The 26044-nt window shown below is 38.3% G+C and overlaps 1 protein-coding gene across 2 annotated transcripts in view; it reads right to left on the reverse strand.

Moving 5' to 3' along the window:
* The window catches only part of LOC149924824 (uncharacterized), a 557796-nt gene that overhangs the window by 184910 nt on the left and 346842 nt on the right, over positions 1 to 26044 (reverse strand). For both annotated transcript variants that reach the window (XM_090159675.1, XM_090159674.1), the window contains exons 7-8: positions 18695 to 19140; positions 6626 to 6715 (exon numbers count right to left, since the gene is read on the reverse strand). In XM_090159675.1, coding sequence (XP_090015801.1) covers positions 6626 to 6715; positions 18695 to 19140 — 536 coding nt within the window. The remainder of the gene's footprint in view (positions 1 to 6625; positions 6716 to 18694; positions 19141 to 26044) is intronic.

The raw sequence follows: 26044 nt of genomic DNA on the forward strand, positions 1-26044 counted from the left end.
GTTGAAATAAATTCACTTAAATCGTTTATACCGCAATAATAATCAGCTAGGCTAATACCCAAGGCACCACCTTAGGCCTAAGTCATCAAGGGACTTTTAAAGCCATTAATTCAGGTGGCCGGGTTACAATGCGTAGGAGGGTGGTGGCAAGCCCTTCTTTCCACGCGAGCTAACAGCTCCCTACACTAACTATTACCGTTAACCTCAACAAGTTTTTATGGGGAGAGAACTTGCAAACTCAACGCAGAAGGAGTGGTTCCGAGTTTTCACCCAGTGCCCCAAGATGGGATCGAAATATATTTCATTTCCTTAAGAAATTAATAATAATAATATAATAATAATTATAATCAGCTAGGCTAATGACCAATGCACCACCTTAGGCCTAAGTCATCAAGCGACTTTTGAAGCCTTTAATTCAGGTGGCCGGGTTACAATGCGTAGGAGGGTGGTGGCCAGCCCTGCATGCCACGCGACCGAGCCAACAGCTCCCTACACTAACTATTACCGTTAACCTCAACATGTTTTTATGGAAGGGGAAACCGAAAGAGCTCGGGGGAAACCCCTTAAACCAGTGGGGAGAGAACTTGCAAACTCAACGCAGAAGGAGTTGTTCCGAGTTTTCACCCAGTGCCACAAGCTGGGATCGAACCCGGCTCCTCTTGCTGCGAGGTGAAAGTGCTAACCACTCCGCCACCGCACCATAAACAAACTAAATTACGTCATTTCCGTTTCAGGGGAGACTTTGTGTGCCAAATTGTCTTGCCATTAAGAAAAGGAGGAACGCCAGCAGTGATTTTTTTAATGCCATTAGTGACGGTGGATGCGAGGCCAAAACCAGAATAATATCTTGAGAGGATGTCAAAGGAAGAGATGGAAAGAAGGTCGGCCGCCATCGAGAGCTGTAATTCAATTTCCGAGAGAACTTTTTAAGAAAAAGCGACGTGGTGGGGGAGGGAACGAGTCAGAGGCCAGGACCAGAGAGAAAAAGGGTTCGGCCAATTGAAGGGTATTCCCCCGCTCTTTTGAACTTAGCCCGGAGACTATTTTTGGCTGAAGAGATTAATTGGAGTGTTCCTTTAGCGGTTTCGAATATCTGGGATTCCAAATGAAAGACGATAAAAACCAAAGACTCGTTGGAGTGATGAAGAAAGGGATTTGAAAACTGCATCTCTTACTTATACCTCTTTCGCGGCTGTTTCGAATGGGGGACGCCATCTTTTTTTCCAGTCTCCTACCTGAATCTAATTCTAATACCATGATTTTTAGGGGGTCACCAATATGGTTAACTACACTAATTGGATTCAAGGTTATTCTCTATTTTTATTTTTAATTGTAATTTTAAATTTATATTGTATTTACAGTTTTAATCATTTAACGTATTTAATTTCCTTTGCATTTCACTAAGCTCATGCTATTAACTTGAGGAACTCCTTTCATACAGTGTATTGTATGTATTTATTATTTTTATTATATTATTTTTATTATATTATTTTTATTATATTATTTTTATTATATTATTTTTATTATATTATTTTTATTATATTATTTTTATCATATTATTTTTATTATATTATTTTTATTATATTATTTTTATTATATTATTTTTATTATATTATTTTTATTATATTATTTTTATTATATTACTTTTATTATAATACTATTATACTATTATTATATTATTATAATATCATTATATTATATTATATTATTTTTATATTATTATTATTATATTATTATATTATTATTATTTTTATATTATTATTATATTATATTATATTACAATTATTATATTATGATTTTATTATTACTATTTTATTGTAATGCTGCGCTCCTTTAAGGAGCCGCCCTGATCCTAAAGGGTGTACTATGTATGGCACAAAAAAACCTTATAACCTTTCGTTTTTACAGGGTTGCCACAGTTATTACATATTCAAATACGCTTACTTTTACTAGCTATTTCTGGAGGTTTTACAAAATTTTATAACTTTAATACAGATTTTCTATTTGCCAAAATTGTACAGGTTTTTCCCGTTGAGCAGCTCACTCCAATGATTATTAGGATACCCTCGTATGATTAAATCATGATTAGATTAGATTAAAATTAAATATGTAACTTTGGTTGTACAAAGATTAAAAATGATTAAATCCTGATTAGATTAGATGAAAATTAAATCTGTAGGTTTGGCTGCAGAAAGATTAAAAATGATTAAATCATAATTAGATTAGATTAAAATTAAATCTGTAGCTTTGGCTGTACAAAGATTAAAAATGATTATATCTTGATTAAATTTTTAATCATGATTATTAGGTCACCCTATAACAAAGTGATCTGCCCCTAGCTTTTTCCCTCATTCTGTGGATTTTCCTTGACTTAGTTTATGCCAAAATTTTACAATTTTTAGAAACTATATGCAACCAAAATTAAAATGCCTGACATTTCCCTGATTTTTAGACCCGTTTTCTAATTCCCTGACTTTTCCAGGAGTTTCAGGTTTACTAGGTACTGCGGCAACCTTGTTTTAATATTTAACTTCCGGCTTGAAATTGGGATTCTTTGGGACGCCAATGAGGAAGACAATTTCTAGTATATCACTAAGGTAACCTTCCTGAAATGTGTTCATTTTTAACACGGCACTATTAAAAATGAAATATTTACCGAATAATTAACATATGTTAACCTTTATAATTAAACGCGTTTCATTAAGTGGCTCCATCTTTTTACCAATTACAACACGGTTTGGTTTTAAATAGGATTCGTAGTAAATTTTCTAAACCCAAATTTTTTCAGGTTATCCTTGATAAATCTCTAAAAATATACCTGATCTATTTTGGTAATATTCCAGGCCTTTTTTAGGTGAAATAACTTACAAAAACCATATTACAAATTAGAAATACTCTTCATTTTACGCAACCTAGTGAGTGGTAAATGCGTAGTTCGGTTTTAAGAGACTATTTAACTGAATTCTTCCCCGCAAACTTATCCAGATTTTCCAGAATACCAAGGTTCTATACGAACCGGTATAAAGCTATCTACTCAGGGACCGTTTTACAACCAACTAACTTTATGGATCTATTTTCCATATCATAGTCAAAATCGAAAGAAAATGTCGTATAAGAAGCAGAAGCCCCACTCGACGGCGACTACCCCTTATAAAATATATATATTTTTTATATAGCGAATATCGTAAAATTCGGAACCTAATATTATGGTAAAAAGGCTCGAGTACAGTTACGACCAATAGTCCTAGATAAATACGGGAGAGGGATATGAAAATTCTCATATTTTAACTCGCTCCGTTTTTCGAGAAGGGAGCATTCAGCGCGCTCAGTTAAGTCTTAGTTTCTGTTGGTTCTAATAATAGGCGAGGCCCTTCAATAGAATTTCTTCGGGCTACTTTCTACGGGCCCGGACAACGAAATTTTTATTGATCGCGCAAATTGAATTGCCTTTCTGGAGTCGTGCCGAGGCTTACGCTACACCCTAGTCGAAGGTTTACGGAATCGAGTTTACACCAACGCCGATTTTACCCTTTCCAATCCTTTCGACTTACTGTCGACCAGCGCGGGCTAGAGATGGAGAGATGGTTAGCGGGGAAGGCGCCTCCACCATCAGATTTTTTCAGCGATATTTTTTTATCCGCGTTATTAAGCCAATGGGGTAAAGTTACGATCAAATTGGGTTATGGAATATTAAATGGCCTATCCCCCCTTTTAAAAATAAAAAAGAGTAGTGAGGGGCCGAACCCCCTCAAAAAAAGCCTTTTCTATCACACTCTTCTCTCTAACGATTTATCTCCCTTGATGGCGGATGGTTATTTATGCGCGCCGAAATGTAGTGCCCTAGATTTTTTTAAGCCCATAGAAGGGTAGCCGCTTGATTAAGTTGGTAAAATATGGATTTAAAAAAAATACGAAGTAAATTTTTCATTATTTAAACGTCACATACTAAGCCTTGGTTGGGAAACTCTGGAAAAACCTATTGGCGGTGGTTACCAAGATTATACCAACACAAATAACAAATTATTTAAAAAAAAAAGATAACTTATATTTTTTTAAATGTAAAAAAAAACAAACAAGAGATTACCAAATAAAGTTTAAATAAATAATATCAGAAGTAAATGAACCGAAGTTATCAGATTTCTGTACTCCCCATGTTGGAGGCGTTTTCCTTATGAAGTTACATTTTGACCTCGAATTAGAAATTTTGCGCGCTTCTAGGCCGAAAAAAACGTTACTGTTTTTATGAAACCATTTTTTATACATAGAAATAGCTATACCGACAATTCCCAAGTGCAATTTATCGCGTCAAAATACAAGGGATGGAAATTAGCTTTTATTTGACTCGATTTTCATCATTTTCATAAAGAAAACGCCCTCCAATTCTGAGTGCTATTCAAATAACTTCGGTTCATTTACTTCTGATAATATGGTTTAAAATACAAGAACTTGATAAGATTTTTAAAATATATATAAGTTAAAACCAACAAACAAAGAGTTTAGCAAACAAATTTAAAATAATATGTTTTAATTTAAAAGAACTTGACAATTATCAACTTATTGTCTATAAGAATATATATTCTCAACTTTTTTGCTAAATTCAATTCTTCGGAACAAAAACACGTTAACTTTATCCAAGACCTTCAATAAACTCCAACTTGTCGGGTTTGATTTTTCAATTTATTCCAAAATTCTTTTTATCTCTATAGCGAAGCTTTCTCGGATAGCCCGGGAAAACCGATACCGAGCGACAAAACGTGATGTAGAGACAAAAATTTTCTTTTTGGCAGTGAAAGAGTATTCGAGTTTCGTGGAAAGGAGAGTTTCTTGAAAAGACGTTCGGTAGGAGAAGAGAACATCGCAGGCTGAAAGAACGGCGGGCTCGTCAATCAAAAGCTATTTGACGCTGGCGGGTGAGCCCGCTTCCATTGTACCCGAGAAATCGACCATTGCCAACCACACCCCGGTAACCTACAACATCACTCATCCCGTTTCTCAACTATCTCTCTCTGTCTCTCTCGCGGGGACGCGCCAACGAAATTACGAACCGAGATTTCTTTAAAATTAATGACTGCTTGTATTTGATCCAAAAGGCAAGATGAGTGACACTTTTTTCCTCCGGTCCTCTCATCCCAGTCATCTCTCTCTATTGTTCGCGCCCGAGAAAAATAATCCCTATCCGGTCATCCATAAGATCGAGATTGAAAATATGAAACCAACAACTGGGCGTGCGGGGTAAAGTTTGTCATCGTCGATTTTAGTAGATAAATATTTACTTAAACGACGGTGATTTTCTAGAACGGATTTCATCTATCGAATTGAACGTTTCAGTGGCCCTAAAATTATCCACGAGATCTAAAATCATTCAGCATTTTCACGTTAAGATTACGGTTTTTTAAATTAATACTATCTTCAAGCTGATATAAAAGATTTTCCGTCAAGTTACACCAAGAATGTAATCAAGATAGCGGATAATATGTGACTACAACTATATTATTCCCAGGAAGGGGAAATATTACGCTAGATAAAGGCAAAGGGGCGTGGTTTTTCTTCGGGGAATCCTTTAGTATTTGACTACAACTATTATCGTACAACTAAGCCTGCAAGGGGAAATATTACGCTAGAAAAAAGCAAAAGGGCGTGGTTTTTCTTCAGGGAATCATTTAGTATGTGACTACAACTATTATTGTACAACTAAGCCTGCAAGGGGAAATATTACGCTAGAAAAAAAGCAAAGGGGCGTGGTTTTTCTTCAGGGAATCCTTTAGTATGTAACTACAACTATTATTGTACAACTAAGACTGCAAGGGGAAATATTACGCTAGAAAAAAAGCAAAGGGGCGTGGTTTTTCTTCAGGGAATCCTTTAGTATGTGTCTACAACTATTATTGTACAACTAAGACTGCAAGGGGAAATATTACGCTAGAAAAAAAGCAAAGGGGCGTGGTTTTTCTTCAGGGAATCCTTTAGTATGTGACTACAACTATTATTGTACAACTAAGCCTGCAAGGGGAAATATTACGCTAGAAAAAAGGCAAAGGGGCGTGGTTTTTCTTCAGGGAATCCTTTAGTATGTGACTACAACTATTATTGTACAACTAAGCCTGCAAGGGGAAATATTACGCTAGAAAAAAGGCAAAGGGGCGTGGTTTTTCTTCAGGGAATCCTTTAGTATGTAACTACAACTATTATTGTACAACTAAGACTGCAAGGGGAAATATTACGCTAGAAAAAAGGCAAAGGGGCGTGGTTTTTCTTCAGGGAATCCTTTAGTATGTAACTACAACTATTATTGTACAACTAAGACTGCAAGGGGAAATATTACGCTAGAAAAAAGGCAAAGGGGCGTGGTTTTTCTTCAGGGAATCCTTTAGTATGTAACTACAACTATTATAGTACAACTAAGACTGCAAGGGGAAATATTACGCTAGAAAAAAAGCAAAGGGGCGTGGTTTTTCTTCAGGGAATCACGAAGCAAACATAGTGCACACATTATCTCTTAACCTAGCACATTTTTGGTTATTCCTCTAACCTCAAAATAAAAAAAACTTAAGCCTAGATAATACAGACAAAAATTAACTTTAAAATAAAGTTTCTAGAACTATCGAAGAATGTAACAAATTCTCACCAGCGTAAAGTTGCGAATCAAAGTTTTCCTTCCAACAGTCACGTTCAAATGTAGGGCGTAGATACCTTCCTTCTCAAATACGAGATTCTCCTATAAAAATAAAGGGAAACAAAATTGTTAAAGTAAAATATAAATATATAAAGATACGCATTAGCTATCAGTCTTAGACTCTAGTCCGCTTTTAAGATTATGTATATTACGAGAAATTAGAAATCACAGGAAAAGGGATGAAGGATGGAGGATGGAGGCTCATTTGAATAAGGGAGAGAAGCTGACTAATTTGCATAAAGATAAAAGGAAAACGAAGAGCCGGAGAGGCCGATTTCCCTCTAAATGGCCACGACATCTCGGGATTGCAGCGCGACATCGTAAACAAAAGTCCAATCGAATAAGAACGGCCGACCAAATCAAAGTTCGTCAGGAAGGGGACCTAAATGGCCCCTGTCGGCAGGAATCAGCCCCCGCCGTAACCATTTAAATAAGTAGACGAAAGATATAAATTTTATTATTCCACGTATTTCCTTTTACGATGGAACATTGTTAAAAACAGTCGCTAGTTTTATTACACTATAAAGTCGTTTTGTAGACTGGGATTCTAGGCAGATTTAGGTTGTTTCTTACTCTCGAGGTTTTACGATGGAAACTTTACGCGGCGAAAATAAGTTATATTGTTGGAATGCCAACTTCTTAGATTAACTGTTACCATGGAAATAGACCCAATAGACTAACTTCAACTAGCTTCAACTGTTTCCACTCGCAATTAAAACCAAAGATATTAACGTATTTATCCTCCACATGCTTTAGCTGAACTACAGTGCCTTATTCCTAGGCTTCGAGATTCTTTAAGCCCCTCAAAATCCCCTCCTCCTTGTTACATGGGCGCCCACTTGGCCCCTGCTCTAGATGGGCTACTAGGCTTCAGCCTAGTCAGCCTTATGGCTTTCGTAATTAAGAAGGGTAATAGTCTAATAGACGTGGTGTAATTTAGTAAAAAAATGTCTTGAGCCGGGTGTTGGATATTAAAAACCAAAAAATAAACATTTAAGCCATATTTTTCTTTTAACCTTGTATTTTGTTTTGCGGACCTCCTAGCGGAATCGCTTCGCTGACGTCGGACCTTTGATTATTTATAGCTATTCCCGGTTTCGGAATTTTGAACTTTAATAATAATAATAATAATAATAATCAGCTAGGCTAATACCCAAGGCACCACCTTAGGCCGAAGTCATCTAGCGACTTATTATGCTGGGCGTGAGAGCCTTTTGGTTTTTATAGTCGCACAGCAGACTCAATAACATGCTGTATAGACAGATGTGTGCTCCATTTTGCCATTAAACGTTTTGTATTTTATCCAATTTTAAATCGAAGTTATTTCCCGACATAAATATTAATTTGGGTTTACTATTTCTACGTTTCTCAAATCCGGGGAATAAAATATTACAAATTATAATTATTTACGGCTAACGGGCCACTGCAACAAACAATTCCCGAAAATCATGCCGAAATCTAAGTTTTATCACGATAGAATTGATACAACGCGGCTCATTTTAAATACAGGGTGGAAGCCTCAGCCGTGGTCCAGCCCTGGTACTTCTCCTAGTACACCCGAGTACTGCGGGTGGAGCACTTCCACAGGCGCTGGTAGGCCAAAAATAGACCAATGGAATTATGACAAGCGGAGATAATGGCTCCTCGGCGTTAAATTGACCGTCCGTCCGGCGACTGAAGATACGAGCCTTCTCATTTCGGCCGTTATATTTGGCGAGGGTAGGCCAAGGACAGTGAGTGAAAGAGTATACAACGCCATCAACGTCCGACTCAGATCAAATCAATGAAATTTACGGTCTAAAAGTCCACCGACTCGCGCCAACCTCGGAAATAGTCTTCCTCTCCTAGAAAGCTCTTCTCCGGGGCTGCAGTTTTAACGATACACGAGCTCGGACTTCAGGGAAGAGGAAAATTTTACATCAGTTAAATCTTTTAAGCCGTCCATTGGAGAGGGGGCGGCAGAATGGGGGGCCAAATGGTAGGTTGCGTTCTTATTACATTCGGAACGAAAATTTATGGAATCGTAAAAGTAAATGAGGGCAGAAGATCTGGAAGTGACCGCGTGGTTGACACGTTAACAAATTCCCTTTTCTGGAGACTTCTGGGCAGGATTTTGATACCCATTTGATAAAAAATAATAAGAATTTATCGTTTTTTAAATTAAAATCTTTTATACTTTAGTAATAGAAAGCAATAACATTTATAGAAAACACTTTGGTTTTGTTTTAAGAATAAAAAATTGGCGAAGTAAGTTTTATCGTGGTGGAGTACACGTTTTGATAAAGTCATCGTAAACAAATATGTAAGCAAAATATTGAAAAAACTGTTTGACTAAGACTTGTCTCGTCCAGCTTAGTCGATCTAAGATTTAAGACTTTCTGACCATATTTAGCATTGATTTTACTAAATACTTCCCCAATTTCCGGACAAATTTATTAAATACGATTCCAAAAAGTTTAAATTCAACTGGATTTGATGCATTCAAAAGTCAATCTTTCAATTACTACCGATTATCTTATACAGGGTGTTAGTTGAGAAGTATGCCTGTTTTTCCCCCATTTTCCTACGATGAGTTGAAAGAGTGCCAGAGAGCTTCAAAGTGTGGAAAGAGGCTACAACAAGCGCAAAACCAAGCAGCAGGGAAATGCGCACATTAAGGTTTGGGTTCGTGTGATAGGTAAAAAAGGACTAAACAAATCGAGGTATAAAAGCAAACTTAAACAGTATTTAAAGTCCCTACTGCTTGGTTTTGCGCTTGTTGCCTCCTGCTTCCAGGGGCTAGTAGGCCACACTTTGAAGCTCTCTGGCGCTCTTTTAACTCATCGTAGTTAAATGGGAAAAACACAGGCATACCTCTCAACTCACCCCCTACAACTGCTTAAAATGTTTGCATAACCTTTTGAAACCCCCTGTTTAACATTGCAAACAGGGTAACAGTATGCGGTGAGCGAGTAGTCTCAGACAGAGCGGTTCCTACCCCAAACCACTTGACGCACTCCTATAAAAATCCAGTACATTTTCAAGCCCCATTCCGCGGGGGGGGGGGGGGGAGAGTGCAAATCGTACAGGGTGGATATCGTTATGGGTTGCTCGCCTCAGATTTTGAGTGTGCCAAAGCATCGCGTATAAAATACAACCGATATAAAACTTTTAAAGTTCCAGTCGTTTTCGGGAAGGATTTATCCCGTTGAAATATTGAGAGAAATTCGGAACTGGAAAGAGAGAATAAGGGAGGGGGAGGGGGAGGGGAGACGGATGCCCATATTTCAGCTTCTCTCTCTATTATATCAGGGAGGCTGCGATGGAATTACTGCCATCGAAAGATCGGGCAGCTTACGGAAGTGAAAAATAGCGTGGACCTCGACTAGAATTTTCCAGCCGCGATCGACCGCTCCCGGGAAAGATGCGAGCAAAAATTCTTCTCTCTCCTCTTCCATCTCTCCCCATCACCACTTTCACTCTCTCTCCATCCTCTCGATCCCCCTACGCGTATCCTAGCTTCTCGCTTTCGGTCTCCTTTTACCGAATAATCTGTTTCGTCCTCTTCTCCGGGCGTATCTCGGGCAACGCAGGCCATCCCCATTTCCATAATGATTGTTATCGTGTATAAGAAGAAGAGCATCCAGCAGTTCACGCGAGAGGACGAAGAGAGGCCAGCCAGAATGAGCCGGACGATTTTCGGAGCGTTACTTTCCAAGGACGATTCCCCTATTAACTAGATTTTATTTCCCGAAATTTAGCGTTAATCGAGTGTTTAGTTGAAGGTGAATTGATAGAAATAGATTACATTTCAACCTAGCCTGCCAGTGCTATTGCAGAATGAGCCACGCGAGTATCGGATTAGAAGGGATTTTTTAAAAATTCGCTATTAAAGGACTTTTCAAAAAATAAACGCGGAGATTACTATAGTACGACTCTTTAAATTCACTATTTCAAATTTTACATTGACCGTTTGAATTAAACTAAAAAGTACATCGAATAAATTCAAGAATTTTATAATAATAGATGTTTCTATAAAATAAAACAATAGAAAATTAAAAGAATATAACGTATTTCTCTGCGTCACCTAGGAGCAACAAACACAAGGAGAACGCAGCTATCCTTTAAACACGCTATCGCAGTGTTGGGTACAAATTTCATTGGACGAGCCTTTACGCTGCACGTTTTACAAATTTTCCCCTTCCGACGGCAGCAGGCGCTAGAGCGTCTAGCCAATGAAAACTGTACGCAATAAAATGTGCGACTTTTGACGGGTTGCGTTTTTCTTGTGTGGGGTGCTGTGTTTGTTGCTCCTAAGCGTCACGATCTTCAGCTTAGTTTTTAGTACTTAATAGACACGCGCGTTTCGCACGTGGACTTCAAATTCCCAAATTTCTATCGATCGGAGCCCGTGCTCTCCATCTTCAATAACTATAGCTAGTGACGTAGAAAAAAACATTTGCACGTGACGCCTATTCCCTTACGTAAATAACTTGATACATTGTCCAAATTAAGATCCAAATCGAAACCAGACACGTCTTAAGCCACGTTCACACTAGACACTTTGGAAACGTTTTAAAACGGTTTCGAAGGTGGAATTGTAAACTTTTGGTGTCAAATGTATTTATCGTATGCCTATTAATACAGTTGACATCGAAAATGTTTAATTTTATCTTTCGAAACCGTTTTAAAACGTTTATAAAGTGTCTAGTGTGAACGCGGCTTAATTTGTATCCAATTTCGTTTGAATCAAATATTATGGACGAAATCGGAATAAAGTTAATATTGTAATTGAATCAAATGTTTCGTGACTCTCGATCTAAGTGTAATTTGGATTTACTTTAGATAAAATTTGAAATCAGATTTGATCAACCATCGCGACACATTTGACTAACATAAGTTTCGTAAAAATAGACGTACTCGTACATTAAATGGAATAATTTCTGATTAATAAACAGGGTGTTTCAAAAGGTGTTGCAAAAATTTTAAGGAGTTGTAGGGGGTGAGTTGAGAAGTATGCCTGATTTTGTCCCATTTTCCTACGATGAGTTAAAAGGGCACCAGAGAGCTTCAAAGTGTGGCCTACTAGCCCCTGGAAGTAGGCTGCAACAAGCGCAAAACCAAGCAGCAGGGAAACGCGAACATTAAGGTTTGGGTTCGTGTGATAGGTGAAAAAGGACTTTGTAAACAAATCGAGGTAACCAGCGTAAAAAAGTAAACTTAAACAGTATTTAAAGTCCCTGCTGCTATCTATCTATCTATATTTATTTTCCTTTTGGGGTACAAATCCGTTTTATATCACGGAGGAAACCATTATACAATGGATTCGCAGGAATTTACATTTTTAAAGCGAAGTAATAAAAACATAATAGTTCAACACTTAAAGTCATAAGGTAACCAGAAGCAGAATATATATAATACAATAACATATTTACAAAATTATTTACAAAAAGAGTTAAGGCTGCTGGGTCTTGCACTTGTTGCAGCCTACTTCCAGGGGCTAGTAGGCCACACTTTGAAACTCTCTGGCGCTCTTTTCACTCATCGCAGGAAAATGGGGAAAAAAACAGGCATACTTCTCAACTCACCCCCTACACAACTCCTTAAAATTTTTGCATAACCTTTTGAAACACCCTGTATATCTTATACCAAAAAAATGTAGCGAATAAAAGACTATCAGAAAAAAAATAGGACATAAAAAGTTTCTCCCATTTCGAAAAATATATATTTCTAGCGGAGGAACAGATCACGGAGAAGGGCAAAAAAATCTTCAAAGTCCGAAAGAGAGAGATAAGTCGTCAGTTTTTTGAAAGCGAAGAAGAGCTGGCAATAGCGAGGGCGGTCTATGACCTTTTCTAACCGGTTGGCGCCCATTCCTTCCCATCTTCTTACACGCGCGGAGAGATTTCCGAGGGATGAAGAAGAGCGGGAGCGTGAGAGGCTTATAATACATCTCGAAAAGGAGAAAGGAGAAGTTTGACTGGCGCCTCCGAAGAAAGTGAACGTGGAGAGACGAGTCCCGGGCGCGCTTCGATATTGCCAGCAAATCGTTATAGAATGAGCAATCGATAGACGAAGCAAAAAAATTCCATTGCGTGGAGGGGGGGGGGTGGAAACGGCAGATTCCAGAGTCTGAAGACCTTAAGAAGGACCCGCTAATACTACCGCTATCCACTAGAAATGAAAAAATATATTGGGAAAATATGAGATTTGGGCCGGCCCGGGAACATACCTTAGATTTCTCGCCTCTAACGTAGGACTGCAATAGTATCGGGAATATGAAGCAATCTGTTTATTTGGTATGCGCCGTCATAAAACGATGTTAACGTTCCCTTAAGGGGAAAGAATACAGTAAAAGCCTCTTTTTCGTTTAAGCTGAACGTTTCTGTTTTAATAATTACATCATTGAATTATAATTTTCTTATTAGGCTGAACCTTCCTCTAGTGCTTAAAATAATTTTGATAATTGTAATATTAATAGTTAACGAGATATAATGTCCTAACTAAAGGGTAGTTTGGACGCTTGCCCAACTTGTTTAGCTCCGGGGGTCCAAATCAAAACGTAATAACTTAATTACTTTTAAATTTTAAATTTTAAAAATTAAAAATTATTTTAGGCACTAAACAAGAGGCTGTTCTAACTTAAATATTAATTTTATAAGTTAAAATACAAAATTAAAAGAGTTCAGCTTGAAATAGCGCGAAAGTAGACAATGGCCACGGTAGTCTTCCCCCTTAAGGCAGTAACGCTGGGATGTACCGCGCCTCGGGATCAACAGTTTAATGGAATTTAATTTTTCTGAATAGTAAAAATGTAGGTTTAATTTTAGTTAAACTGGTAAAATAATTTTTATACAAAAAACCCGTGTTGTAATCATTACGATACTTCCAAATTTTGAGTACGGGATTTTGAATTTCAAAGTTATTTCAGAAATTAGAAATTGGTTTTTCTAAAATAATTTTTATCTCTAGAGTGTACGAAATTTGTACCCATGTCGGACCTGTTTAAAGTCATTAAAAGTCGCTGGAAGACTTGGGCCTTAGGTGCTGCCTTGGTATTAGCCTAGCTGATTATTGTTATCAATATTTAGGGGGAAAATAAATTCAAATCGATGGATGAGTAGAACATTATAGGCAACATTTCTACGAGTTGATTTTCAACTTATCTTTTACTTAATATCACTGGAAAACTATTTCCTAAATACCACCTTCTTTTAACAAAAAGCACTTCGAAAATTCTATCTGTGAAAAGAAAAAAAAACATACTACATTCTTTAAATCTTCTCAAAAGACACATAAATTAAACCGAGAAAGGAGAAAACGAAAATTATGGTTCTCAAAAATTTTGACGCCCATTAGTAAGCCATTCTTTCTATCCCATTTAAATTTTTATCCCTTTCGGAAGGGAAACAATGGGATTTTTTCCCTTTCAAGTTAACTTGAACTATCGCCAAAAACGTCCACGGAGGGGGTTATTGGAGGGGAAAGGAGAACCCCCTCCCGCTGACTAAATCGAGTGCATTTAACACGGTGATTAATTTTGCTGTCCAAAGCAGACGCTAAAAAAAAGAGAGAATTGATACAAAAAAAAACGCGTGTGGGGTGGAATAAAGGTTTAATTCAAGCTAAAAAGTATACGATCAAATGCCCACTTCTCCCCAGCTAGCCACCCTTAAACTATTCAATCTTCAACTCGGAGAGTAAAACCTACAATGCGCTTCCTTCTCCCCGGCCCCAACCTAGTTTGAATCGATTAGTCTTACTGCCATTTTAAAGAATAAAATTTTAGCTTTGAAACGTACGATATTCCAGAACGAAGGTCTCTTTATAGGCGTTATTTTTTATATTTAATAACAAAAATATTAAAATAATTGAAATGGTTAAGAATAATTAGGAAATACACTATTCAGTTATTTAGAAACAAAGCTTTCAAAATCTATTGATAATAGGCCACTTTTTTAGTGACTATTGGGCTTTAAAATATCTTTCATGTATTCCCGAAAATTACTACTACCATAAGTACATAATATATTTAAATTACTAGAGAAGTATCCCTTTTATTATTCAGCTTGAAACATTTTTCCTGTCAGACTCCCTCTGATTTTGCAAGATACGTTTCGGAAGAAAAATAATGCGGGGTAAAATACATCAAATAGTGATTTACTAAAATCATCCGGAAATATCTTTAAGATAATATACGGTGTAACTTTCACCTTCTAAATAATCTTAAAATATTATTTATTTACTACTTACGACTAGACATTTGCACTAAAAACGCCTGTGGAAGTGTTCAACCCGCGACACACCAATGTCCAGGGAGAAGTGACTTTCCAGGGTTTGGACTACTAGCGCCATCTATCGAAGACGGAAAGTAGAAACATCGCGCTAGCTATACTTGGAAGGGCGATCATCTTAGGAGAAAAGCCGAGAGGAAAACGGAGACGAGGAATTAAGCGCGGATAGTTAGAGGGGTAGAAAACAGTAAGGGGATTCCAATGGCTTTCCGTTAACATATGTAAGGTCGGAATCAAGCCCAATTCAGTCGCGCATCATTAATTCCTGGCCGCGCGCTCGCCCTGGCGGACGAGAATGGAACTGCCGGAATATCGACGTCTAAAAGAACGAAGAATTCAGGAGCGGGAAGATTAAAGCGGAAGATGCCGATAGCGGAGAAGAGAGTGGAAGAGGAAGAGAAATGGAAGAAGAATCCGCGCCATTACAATAAAACGCAGCCCTACATGATTACGGAGCTCAAGGATCAAGGAAGAGGAGAGCCTGAGAGCAACAGGAGGAGAGCTGAACTGGTAAAACCCATCGCGGGGGAGATCCCATACCCCAACCCCCCCCCCTCTCTCTCTCTCCCTCTGGCGGCGCATCCGTTCTGGAGGGGATCGAAGCCAGCCGATAGATCTACAAGACCAAGGATACAAATCCCGATAAATCGTCGAACGGATAGATATAGACCCGAAGATCCAGTATCGAACGATTTCCTAATCTGCTATAAAGTTAAACGGAATCGCGTTATGTTTTTCGCCGTAAACTGAAAGGATTTCTCGTAAATAAATAACGTTTGAAATTTTAGATGATTGGTTTTGATTCTAAGGGGATTTAATCGGTAAACTGAATTTTATAAGTGCGCGTTTTTCGTTTTGAATATCGTGGATCGGTTTATGATATTTATTTTCATTTGTTTGCGTAGAAATCGATAAAGTTTCGTCTTTTACGACCCACCTTGCAATATTTAAGCGAGAGAGTACAACGTAAATTAAATAAAGTGAACCATCTATTAATCAAAGTGGAATCCCCGGCGAGGGTGGAGCTCGAAAATTATCAACATTTTAAATGACCTTAATTAAACGGCGAGGTATTAAATACTTATCATGGCGCGTATTATGAAAGGGTTGAGCGGATTAAAGCAGTCCGTCGTGATTAAAACCACGTTATTAGTCCCGCCCGGATTCCGAAAGGTTCAAAGTCGCAAATGGGGGCGGGGGTCGAGACGGACAGTTTATGAGACGCCGTGCGTCATCAAAATGACCTTTAACGTCGCCGACTGACTTTTACGAAATCTATTTTTAGACAATCGTTATCTAAAGACGGCTCTGCACCTCTATATTTCGTCCCTTTACGGCAAACGTCAATAGGAACAAAAATAAACCAAACTTTTTATAGATTTTTACAAAGCCTATTTTAGACACGTTTGAAGCTCACAAAATACGAGTAATCGTTGTTGGAACTAATAGTTTTTGCTATAAAATGGGACGAGCTTAGCTTGGAAATTTTGCCATCTATGGGACTGTCTAGCTTTAACCATTCTACGAGCAGCTAGACTCGCGAGGGACCTTGAATTTTACAATGCTCATGCAAATCCCGCGTGCGAAGGATAATAAAATCAGCTAGTATGATTCCCAAGGAACCACCTTAGGCCCAAGTCATCTAGCAAATTTTAATGCCTCAAACAGGTGGCCAGATTACAATGCGTAGGAGGGTGGTGGCAAGCCCTTCATGCCACGCGAGCCAAAAGCTCCCTACACTCACTATTACCGTTAACCTCTAAAGTTTTTATGGATAGGGGAAACCGAAAAACTTGGGGGAAAACGCCTTTAACTAGTGGGGAGAGAACTTGGAAATTCTACACAGAAAGAGTTGTTCCGAGTTTTCACCCAGTGCCACAAGCTGGAATCGAACCTAGCTCTTCCTGCTGTGAGGCGAAAGTACTAACCACTACGCCACCCCACCTAATAGGAGCAACATTTTAAAAAAATAGCTTTATTGTTCAATAAAGACGGCTATACACAATCGAAGCATATTTGCCCTTATATTTGGATCCAACTGGAATAAGTTTCGATTCAATTCGTTTTGGGTCAAATAATTTTGATCAAATCGGAATAAAGTTAAATTTTAAAGATTTTAACGTTATGAAATAAAATACTTTTTGAATTGTTAGTTTCGATTGTGGTCTGAGGTTATATTTTCCTGTTCTCTCGTTTCCGCTGTCAGCCCGACCAGGACTCCTGGAGAGAGACTAACCCGCGAGAGCTCAACGCGAAAGGATAAAAAACAGATAGAACTAGCCTAAAGGGAAGAGGCGACGCTTTTTAAAGACGACAGGAGGATGGAGAGCAATTGGGAGAAAGAAGGATCAGGATGCGGCGTGACAGATACGACTTTAATGCCCACTGTCACGTGATCGTGTCACGGGAAGCGCTGCCGGGACTCGCTGCAATCCCCGACTCCATTCGTCAAAGAGGGCCCTGGCTTCTCCTCACCATCCGCGCGGGCTCCCCTACCAAGACGCCACCAGGAAAAGCTGCACTTTTAACACCTTTTATAGCTTTCCTAAGAAGCACGCGACGAAAGAATCGCGTTTGGGGCCATTGCTGTTGAAACAACTAGGTTTGGATATTAGTGAGAGTAAAATACAAACGTTTTGACTATGGATAAACAAAGGACCAAAAAATAGTTTTTTTGTTAAGAAACCGATATAAGCCGGGGATTACCACCGCGAAATTGTTCGAAAATTATGCTCAGTTAAACCATAAGCAATATAATACCTGTATTTATGACATTACAGTCATACATTCTTCACAGTGACACAATTTTTATTTTCTGAATAGCGGTGCCATGAACTAATCTAACCCAACCTCCGTTAACGTGATATTCCGGGAATTGGGCGCACGATTTTGAATACCGCCCTTTTTAGGCTTAATGCGTACTTAGCCGCACTATGGTTACGCAATAGACAATTTTGATTGGCTGAATTTGAGCTCTGACTCCTTTTGGATGACCGATAGAAAAATTCAAATCACAAAGAGTGTTAAACTTCCGGGTTGCTAGTAGTTTTACTGATTTATCTTTGTTGAAGAAAGGATGTAGTAAGAAAAAATGCATAAGTGTCATACTTAGAGGTATTATGTTACTTATGGTTAAACACATGGACTGTATTATAGACTAATAATAATAATCAGGGTTCGTACAAAATTTCCGGAATTAAATTCCCTGACATTTTTAGGTTTTCCCTGACTAAATTGCCAAATTTCAATGACCATTTTTGTAGAATAAATGTATGTTTTGAGGTAAAATCTTGAAAAAATGTTAATTATGTATTTTTAATACATTTTTCAAAAATTTATTTGCCGGAGTTGTTTTTGGGGTCATTTTAAAATTCCCTTACTATTTCGGACCATTTTAAATTTCCCTGACTATTCCCTGACCATTGGCAATCATTTTCAAATTCCCTGACTTTTCCCTGACCTTTTGGAAACATTTTCAAATTCGCTGACTTTTCCAGGTTTTCCAGGTATTCCAGGTCGTGTACGAACCCTGAATAATCAGCTAGGCGTTGGGCCAACAGCTGAACACGTTGACCTACCACCAGGGTATTTGTTTGGAAGGAAAGTAAATTTAAAGGGTGACAGACAGAAGAAAACATAGGCCTTTAAGCTATTAAGTTTGGTAATCGCTTGTACAGCTAAAGAATCTCAGGGAGTCCACTACGCGGCCATTACGTTCCTAAAAGACAAGTTTTAAAAAGAAACTCACCAGTCGATCAGAGCTGCAAGAGGTAATGGAGCAAGGTCCGTTCTCGGCTATAGACCATCGAAAACGTCCAGCAATCCCGGGAGTCAGGGTGGCCACCAGGTCAAAGGGCGCTTTCGAATAGACCACCAAGTCGCCATCAAGGCCTCGAATTCTCGGTACAACTTCCACATTCGTCGTGGTGCGAATCTCGGGTTTTCCTCCGAACGTCGTCGAGTTGTTTCCGTAAACCCGCGTCTCTCGGCGTTCCAAAAGGGTGGGGACGCATTTGGGCGTTGTCCCGAGACTGGCGTGGTCCCGGCGCAGTTGGGAGTAGTTGGTGGCGCGAGGCTTGGCGTCGAGGCGAAGATCCCCGGGGGACAGGGACCTCCCGACTGTCACCGTTCCGCGAGCTCGCTCTTTCCATCCGAACTGACCACCCTTTGCGCCTGGCGTCCAGATACTAGCGTCTGCGAAAGATAGCGCACCACCGGAGGAGAGAAAAAAAGCAAAAATATTAGACAAGTTTGGGTGTGGTTCCCTTTTAAACACACGAAGGGTGGAAAAAGAAAATAGAGGTAATACGTGGCTATATTCGGCTACAAATTACCAAGAGTAGCGGAATCGAAGCCCCGTTCGCACCGCTATTCTTAGGTTCGCCCTTTGTCAAGATCGAAGTCTAATCAATACCGCGGTTGGAATTTTGCTTAAAGTTTGTAGCCGAAATACCAAATTATTATACAGTTAAATAATACAGGGTGTTTCAAAGGGTTGTGCAAAATTTTAAGGAGTTGTAGGTGTGAGCTGAGTAGTATGCCTGTTTTCCTCCATTTTCTTACGATGAGTGAAAAGAGCGCCAGAGAGTTTCAAAGTGTGGCCTACTAGCCCCTGGAAGTAGGCTGCAGCCAGCGCGACTTTAAATACTGTTTAAGTTTACTTATTTACGCTGGTTACCTCGATTTGTTTACAAAGTCCTTTTTCTACCTATCGCACGAGCCCAAACCTTAATGTTCGCGTTTTCCCGCTGCTTGGTTTTGCGCTTGTTGCAGCCTACTTCCAGGGGCTAGTAGGCCACACTTTGAAGCTCTCTGGCGCTCTTTTAACTCATCGTAGGAAAATGGGAAAAACAGGCATACTGCTCAACTCACCCCCTACAACTCCATCAAATTTTTGCAATAACCTTTTGAAACACCCTGTATAAATGCTTATAAGATTGGATTTTGGAAAAATAAAGAAAAATATCATTAATATTACAGGAAAATATAATATTTAAGTACTTATGAAGTTAAAATCCATGGTTTTATGGTGGAATTTTGTTTATAATTGAGTGAAAAAAATATGCCTGGAAAATTGAGCCCATTGAACCGCCTGGTACGTGTTTCATTTTAACGTTCTAGTTGGATACTTTTCAAGTTAGAAAGATACTTCCAATACCAGTCATACTAACTCAAAACCGAGCTTTCAAATATTAATATTAAAAGTAAATAAGCCCCCCGATACGTGCAAGTAAATAAGAAATAGAGTTTTCGAGTAAAAATTAATTTAAACATAACGGTACGTCCATTTTTCCACCAGTTAAACTTTAAACTTTGACTCGTTGGGCGAGCGAGCGTTATAAATATGCAACAGTGGCCGTTTAAAGCGTAGACAAACTATAGTTTCTAGCGGGAGACGTGGTGAACTAGCTGAACTTCGTAGAGAGATAATTCTTCCCTCGCCAGGGATAAACGAAAAGCCAATCTAGTAGAAACGCCTCCCACAGTCTCCCTAGTTTTCCAAACTTTAACCAAAGCTGGTAATGAATAATTAGATAAAGCTCGAATACGAACGAGACTCATCGGGCTATTTAGTGCAGTCCGGACTAAAAAAGGGAGCTTCGTACGATGTACGTATAAAGGCTCTGGAGTAGATAGGTGTAGAGAAAGGGGTAGAGAAAGGGGTATGGAAACGAAAACACGACGACGGAAGAGGAATAAACTAGAGGAACACGGGACTAAACAAAAAGCCGGGGCGTGGTCCAGCTTCGTATAAATTTTATAGCGAGATATTGACCATTGGCGCGGAAGAGAATTCATCCCAACAGGCCCGGCAGAGACAACTCCCTCGTTCAGAATCATTTGTCAGTGAGCGGGAAGGATGAGCCACCCCCGAAACGACACGGGCCTCACTGACAAATCACACTGTCTCTTTTTTTTTCTCTCTCCAAGAACTTCCTGTTGCGCCACGTTCGAGGTCCAGGGCGCTATGGTCACTTGACAGATTACTCCTTAATGTACTCCCCCGGCGAGACAGCTTTGGCGTCCATTACTAGGTGAGGTCGGGACGGCCACTTGATAACGCGTTCCTAGGTCTGGAAACTAAGTTCTAAGCACGTAAGGAGTTTGGGGCATAATTCGTAGCTAATACCGAGTCGCCGTTGACAATGTAGTTGAACGCGGGGAGGCGGTACAGTCGGCGAACTCCTCGAGCAGACCTCCTTCTTCCCCACCCGGCAGCGACTCCGCGAAACATTGTTCTATCCCGAACAATAATAAAAGAGTCATCAATATTGCATCGCGACTCTTTTGTCATATAGTACGTATAATAAGAAAGCACCCTCTAGTTTTACTTTTACGAGTCATTCTTCTTAGTAGACTATTTACTGACTCTAACCGGACGAGGGAAAATATACGATACTAAATGGACAGCGAAGAAAATGACCTCGTAGGACTAATTTCGTATATCTTTAGCCCGTATATCCTTCTTTTTTTACAGTGAACGCAATTTTGTAAGGACGTAAAAAAAAACTGAGGCAGAGTCGGGATATGAGAGCGCGCGTTGGCTTTACGTTTTCCCCCCAAATCCTTATCATTCGATTCTTCTCAGGAGCCCATTTTATGTTTGAGAAAGATTACGAGTTAGGAGAGGCTCCAGCCACGATAAAGTCGAGAGCTTTTCCACGCGCTCTTTGTTTGAGAAGGACTCTGGCTACTTCGGGGTTACGCGCCTCGACTAGTCTCGTATTTTCCTTTATTGATACAAGGGCGTACTTTGACCCGAAATCTACTAGGCGATGCTTGAGCTGACATATAATTAAAGATATGGACGACGGGCGTATGGATTTAGAAGTTGTTCTTACGAAAACTTGATTACAAAATTTGCTTTGATCGAAATGGGTGACCACAGAAAACTCAGAAAAATTAGAAGTAAAAATTTGTAGTCGATTTATAAGAATTTAATGGAGAGATTTTTCGTTAATTAAAAAACATTGGATAAATTCCATTAAATTTACAGGAAAATATAGGTTTTCAAGTACTTATGAAGTAAAAACCCGTTGGTTTATGGTGGAATTTGGTTTCATAATTGGTTGAACGAGCGAAGATTTCTAATATTTCTAAAATTATTTCTAACTTTGAAGATTTTGATATCAAAAGACCTAATTGCAATAGGAAAAAATAGGAAAATAGTGTAATTATAGGAACACATTAGAAAAATAGGAAAAATTATGAAATAAAGGAGGTGTGGTGAAAACTCTGAACAAATCCATCCCCGTTGAGTTTGCAAGTTCACTGTCCACTAGTTAAATGGGTTTTCCCTCCAGATATTCGGTTGCCCCTTTCCATTAAAACTTGTAAAGGCTAACGGTAATAGTGAGTGTAGGGAGCTGTTGGCACGCGTGGCATAAAGGGCTTGCCACCACCCTCCTACGTGTGGTAACACGGACACCTGATTAAAAGGCATTGAAAGTCACCTAAGGTGGTGCACCTTGGGTATTATTAGCCTAGCTGATAAATGTTTAAAATTAAACCGAAACGCTAGGTTTGAAACTAAAATTTATTCCGATTTAATCGAAATAGGTGTTTCTATAAAATACGCGAGGTCACTTTTAAATGTTTTTTCTACCTCACAAGTTATAGCTATTGAAGATAGATAGATTTTGGAATTTGAAGTCCACGTGTGAAACGCGCGTGCCAATAAAGTACTAAAATGATTAAGCTCGTGACGCGGGGAAAAACATTTTAAACTTTAGGGTAACACCTATTACTTGATCCAAACAAAATTGTTTTGGAGTCGAGTCATTGTCGTATTCTTAACGATCAGAGCAGCTACGAAATGATTCTCTCAGCGGACTGCCCAAGGAACAACAACAAATAACCTCGTTTCAAAATTGATAACAATAATGTTAAAAATAATGTTACATAAGCATTTTGGGAAACAGTTTTTACGCCTCGTGAGGGGGATCTCGGAGCAGGATCTTTCCTCCGAAACCGTTACACCGATAAAGAAGTTATCAAAATCCCCAAATCAGTAGGCAGTTTCGTCTTCGCTATCGAGAGAGGTAAAGTCTTCACCATTTAGCTTCTACCTTCGAGCCATACTAGGGACTCCTTTCGGAGGACCCCGTATAATCGAAACGAGCCAGACAGGAAAAACCAAAGAGAGGGGGATTCGTCGTGTGAGAATACTAGCAGCTGCGGTATAGGGGTACTTTCTTCTCTATAGAAAAGAGCTGCGGAAAACCTCTTTTTGAATTTCCTAGAGGAGAAGGGCCGCTGTAAAAGGTATACAGGTATTATATTTCACACCTGCGTAACCTTGGGAGACTATTTAAGCAGAAAATATCCTATTCCGCGTGGGTGCAAAAACGGGGCCCATATTACCCCTCTCTCGCGAAAGATGGAGTTATTTGTATCTGGAAAGGGTCACGGTTGGCTGATTTAAATTAATTTGATTTAAATCACAATTAAAGTCATTGATTGAAATCGCGCAATGTATTTCAATGGAGGAATACAAAATGGCAAAAAGGTTCTTAAAAATTAAAGTACATAGAAAATCTGAGAAAAAAAAAGAAAATTTAATTAAGATTTAATTTATTTCAAGATTAGCTAACTTATAAAATACAGTGTACGTTAATTATACAGGAAAAGAACCATTAATTGTATAAAAATCAATGAATTCCATAAAATCCAAAAAATCTGATTTAAATAACAAAAATCAATTGATTTGATTTTTATTAAAACAAATCGAAATAGTGCCAACCATGAAAAAAATTGTTAGATTCAATTCCCTGTTTTCCCTGACCATTTTAAGAGATTTTCCTTGACTTTTTAAGACCAAAATGTTTATTTTATATTTCACTTTTATCACAAGTTAATAAATTTAAATGGACTTATATTTCAGTAAAAAGGTTATTGCAATGTTGAAAAAATAAGTCAAACTTTAAAGGAAATAAATGATAATCATACAGTTTGTCATAGATCTAGAGTAAAATTACCTTTAAAAAGTGACCAGATAAAATTGAATTCCCCGACTTTTCCCCGCCTTTTAACAAATTCTTAAAATTCCCTGACTTTTTAGGCCCATTTTAAATTCCCTGACTTTTTAGGCCCATTTTAAATTCCCTGACTTTTCCCTGTTTTCCCGGACGTATGGCAAAAAACCTGTGGAAAGCCACGCGACTTAATTCACTTTTGATAAGATTAAATAACTTTTGATATTTAAAGATTTTTCCTAAACGCAAATAATTAACTCGATAAATCTCAGTACGCCAAAACCTTATTTCTCAGTCAAAAAAATTCTTTAGTTTTCTTTGTTCTCTCTTCGGAGCGCCGTTGACAAGGCTTGGCTTTCAGACAAACGCCGCAGAGAAAAAAAAAGTGGAAAAACAGCTCCAGTTCCTATAGTACCAATTCCCAAACAAACGGTTGGGCCAAGATAGCGAGGCTTTTCTTTTCGACTTTCGGCTGCTGGGGAACATTAGTCCGGGAAATATATACTCCTATACTCCATCCCAAAAAAAACGTGGTTCCTCGCTCTCTCCCTACCGCTTCAAAACAGCAATTTGTATTCTTGGACGGCACCCTACTCAAAATAAAACTATCAGGGATACGATTTAAAAGTTTCCAACTAAAATTCGATCTTTTTCTCTTTCACCACACATTACACAATTGCGGGACGCGCGTACACTCTTCTCAAATTCTACATACAACCAGAAGCCTATAATAAAAGAAGCCTTTAACTCCCTATACCGCCAACGTAAAACTTTTGAAAGGTCTTGTTTTCGACACGGATCACAGAAGAAATTAACGCGGCCTACGACTAGCGAATCTAGTGAGCGCTATATTTAGTCTTTGTAGCGAAAAAGTAGTTGCTCTCCAAAACGTCGGTTTGCAAACCTTAAACGTAGGTACTTAGATCATCCTTCGTTTAAACCTTTAAACGCGAAAGGCGGGCAAGGCTTGAGGTTTTTCAAAGCGTATTGAGAAAATTATACGGAGATATCGCCTTCAGAATCCCGATTATTGTTCATTAGTACGTATATTTATGATAGCCAATAATAGTTTTAACATTTATTACCTTTATAATGTAGAAATAACCAAGTTCAATCAAAACGAGGCGAGTCTCTCAAATTTTAAAATCCCCAGAAAAATCCTATGGGAATTCGACGAGCTAAAATATAAAAAACCGTCTGAATTTTTCAAATGTTTTCTCCGCTACTGCTCGCGTATGAATCGAGGGGCTATCCAATCATTCCAATGTTAGAAATTTTGTACATCTGATTTCAGATTTCAAGGGATTTCAATATTTAATTCATTAAAGTTATTAAAGCTACTAAATTTACGCGGTTTCAAGTGATTTCACTGCTGATTTATACACCTGAAGTCCCTCGGAATGAATATATCGAGAGGACTATATTTTCTGGCCACAACAAATTTATATCCCTCCGAATACCTCTATTTCACGATTTTGGGTGAGTTAGAGGATTCCTTATTATAGGCTTCTGATACAACCTAAATTTTATTCTACCTTCTTTATATTTATACGCAGTTGCCTAGCCTCAAATATTAATCAAAATACCTCGATGAAAATTTAATCCAGGTGTGCAGGTTTTATTTCTTTCAGGCTTAGACGTAAACGAGATAAATTTTAAATAACTTTAGAAACCTTGTTGGCTCCGGTTTTGCTATGCAAACGTTACGTATATGTTATCAAATATTTTACTTAAAATTCTGGTTTGATCGTGTAAATTTTAAAATACTTTTGTTTAATATATATTTATATTATTAAAAACGAAATTACTGTAAGTTTAGAAACATTGCCCCGGTTTTGCGATGCAAAATTTAAGTATTTGTTATATTAAACTAAAAATTTGGATTTGATCGTGAAAATTATCAAATACTTCGTTGTATTATATATTATTAAAACAGAAATTACTGCGACCCTTAAAAGCCAAGAACATCTGATATTTTATACGAATGTTTATGTTAAAGATTAGAACGGTTTAAAGTAATGGAGCGTGTCGATTCAAACTGGGAAAAAGGTCTGCGCTTCTGGGGGGAATGTAAAGGATGAATATCTAATATAAAAAAAAATCCACGAACTTAGATAAAAAAT

The sequence above is a fragment of the Leiobunum rupestre genome, chromosome 10, assembly GCF_980474605.1.
Source record: "Leiobunum rupestre chromosome 10, qqLeiRupe1.1.hap1, whole genome shotgun sequence".
In the NCBI taxonomy this organism is placed as follows: domain Eukaryota; kingdom Metazoa; phylum Arthropoda; class Arachnida; order Opiliones; family Sclerosomatidae; genus Leiobunum; species Leiobunum rupestre.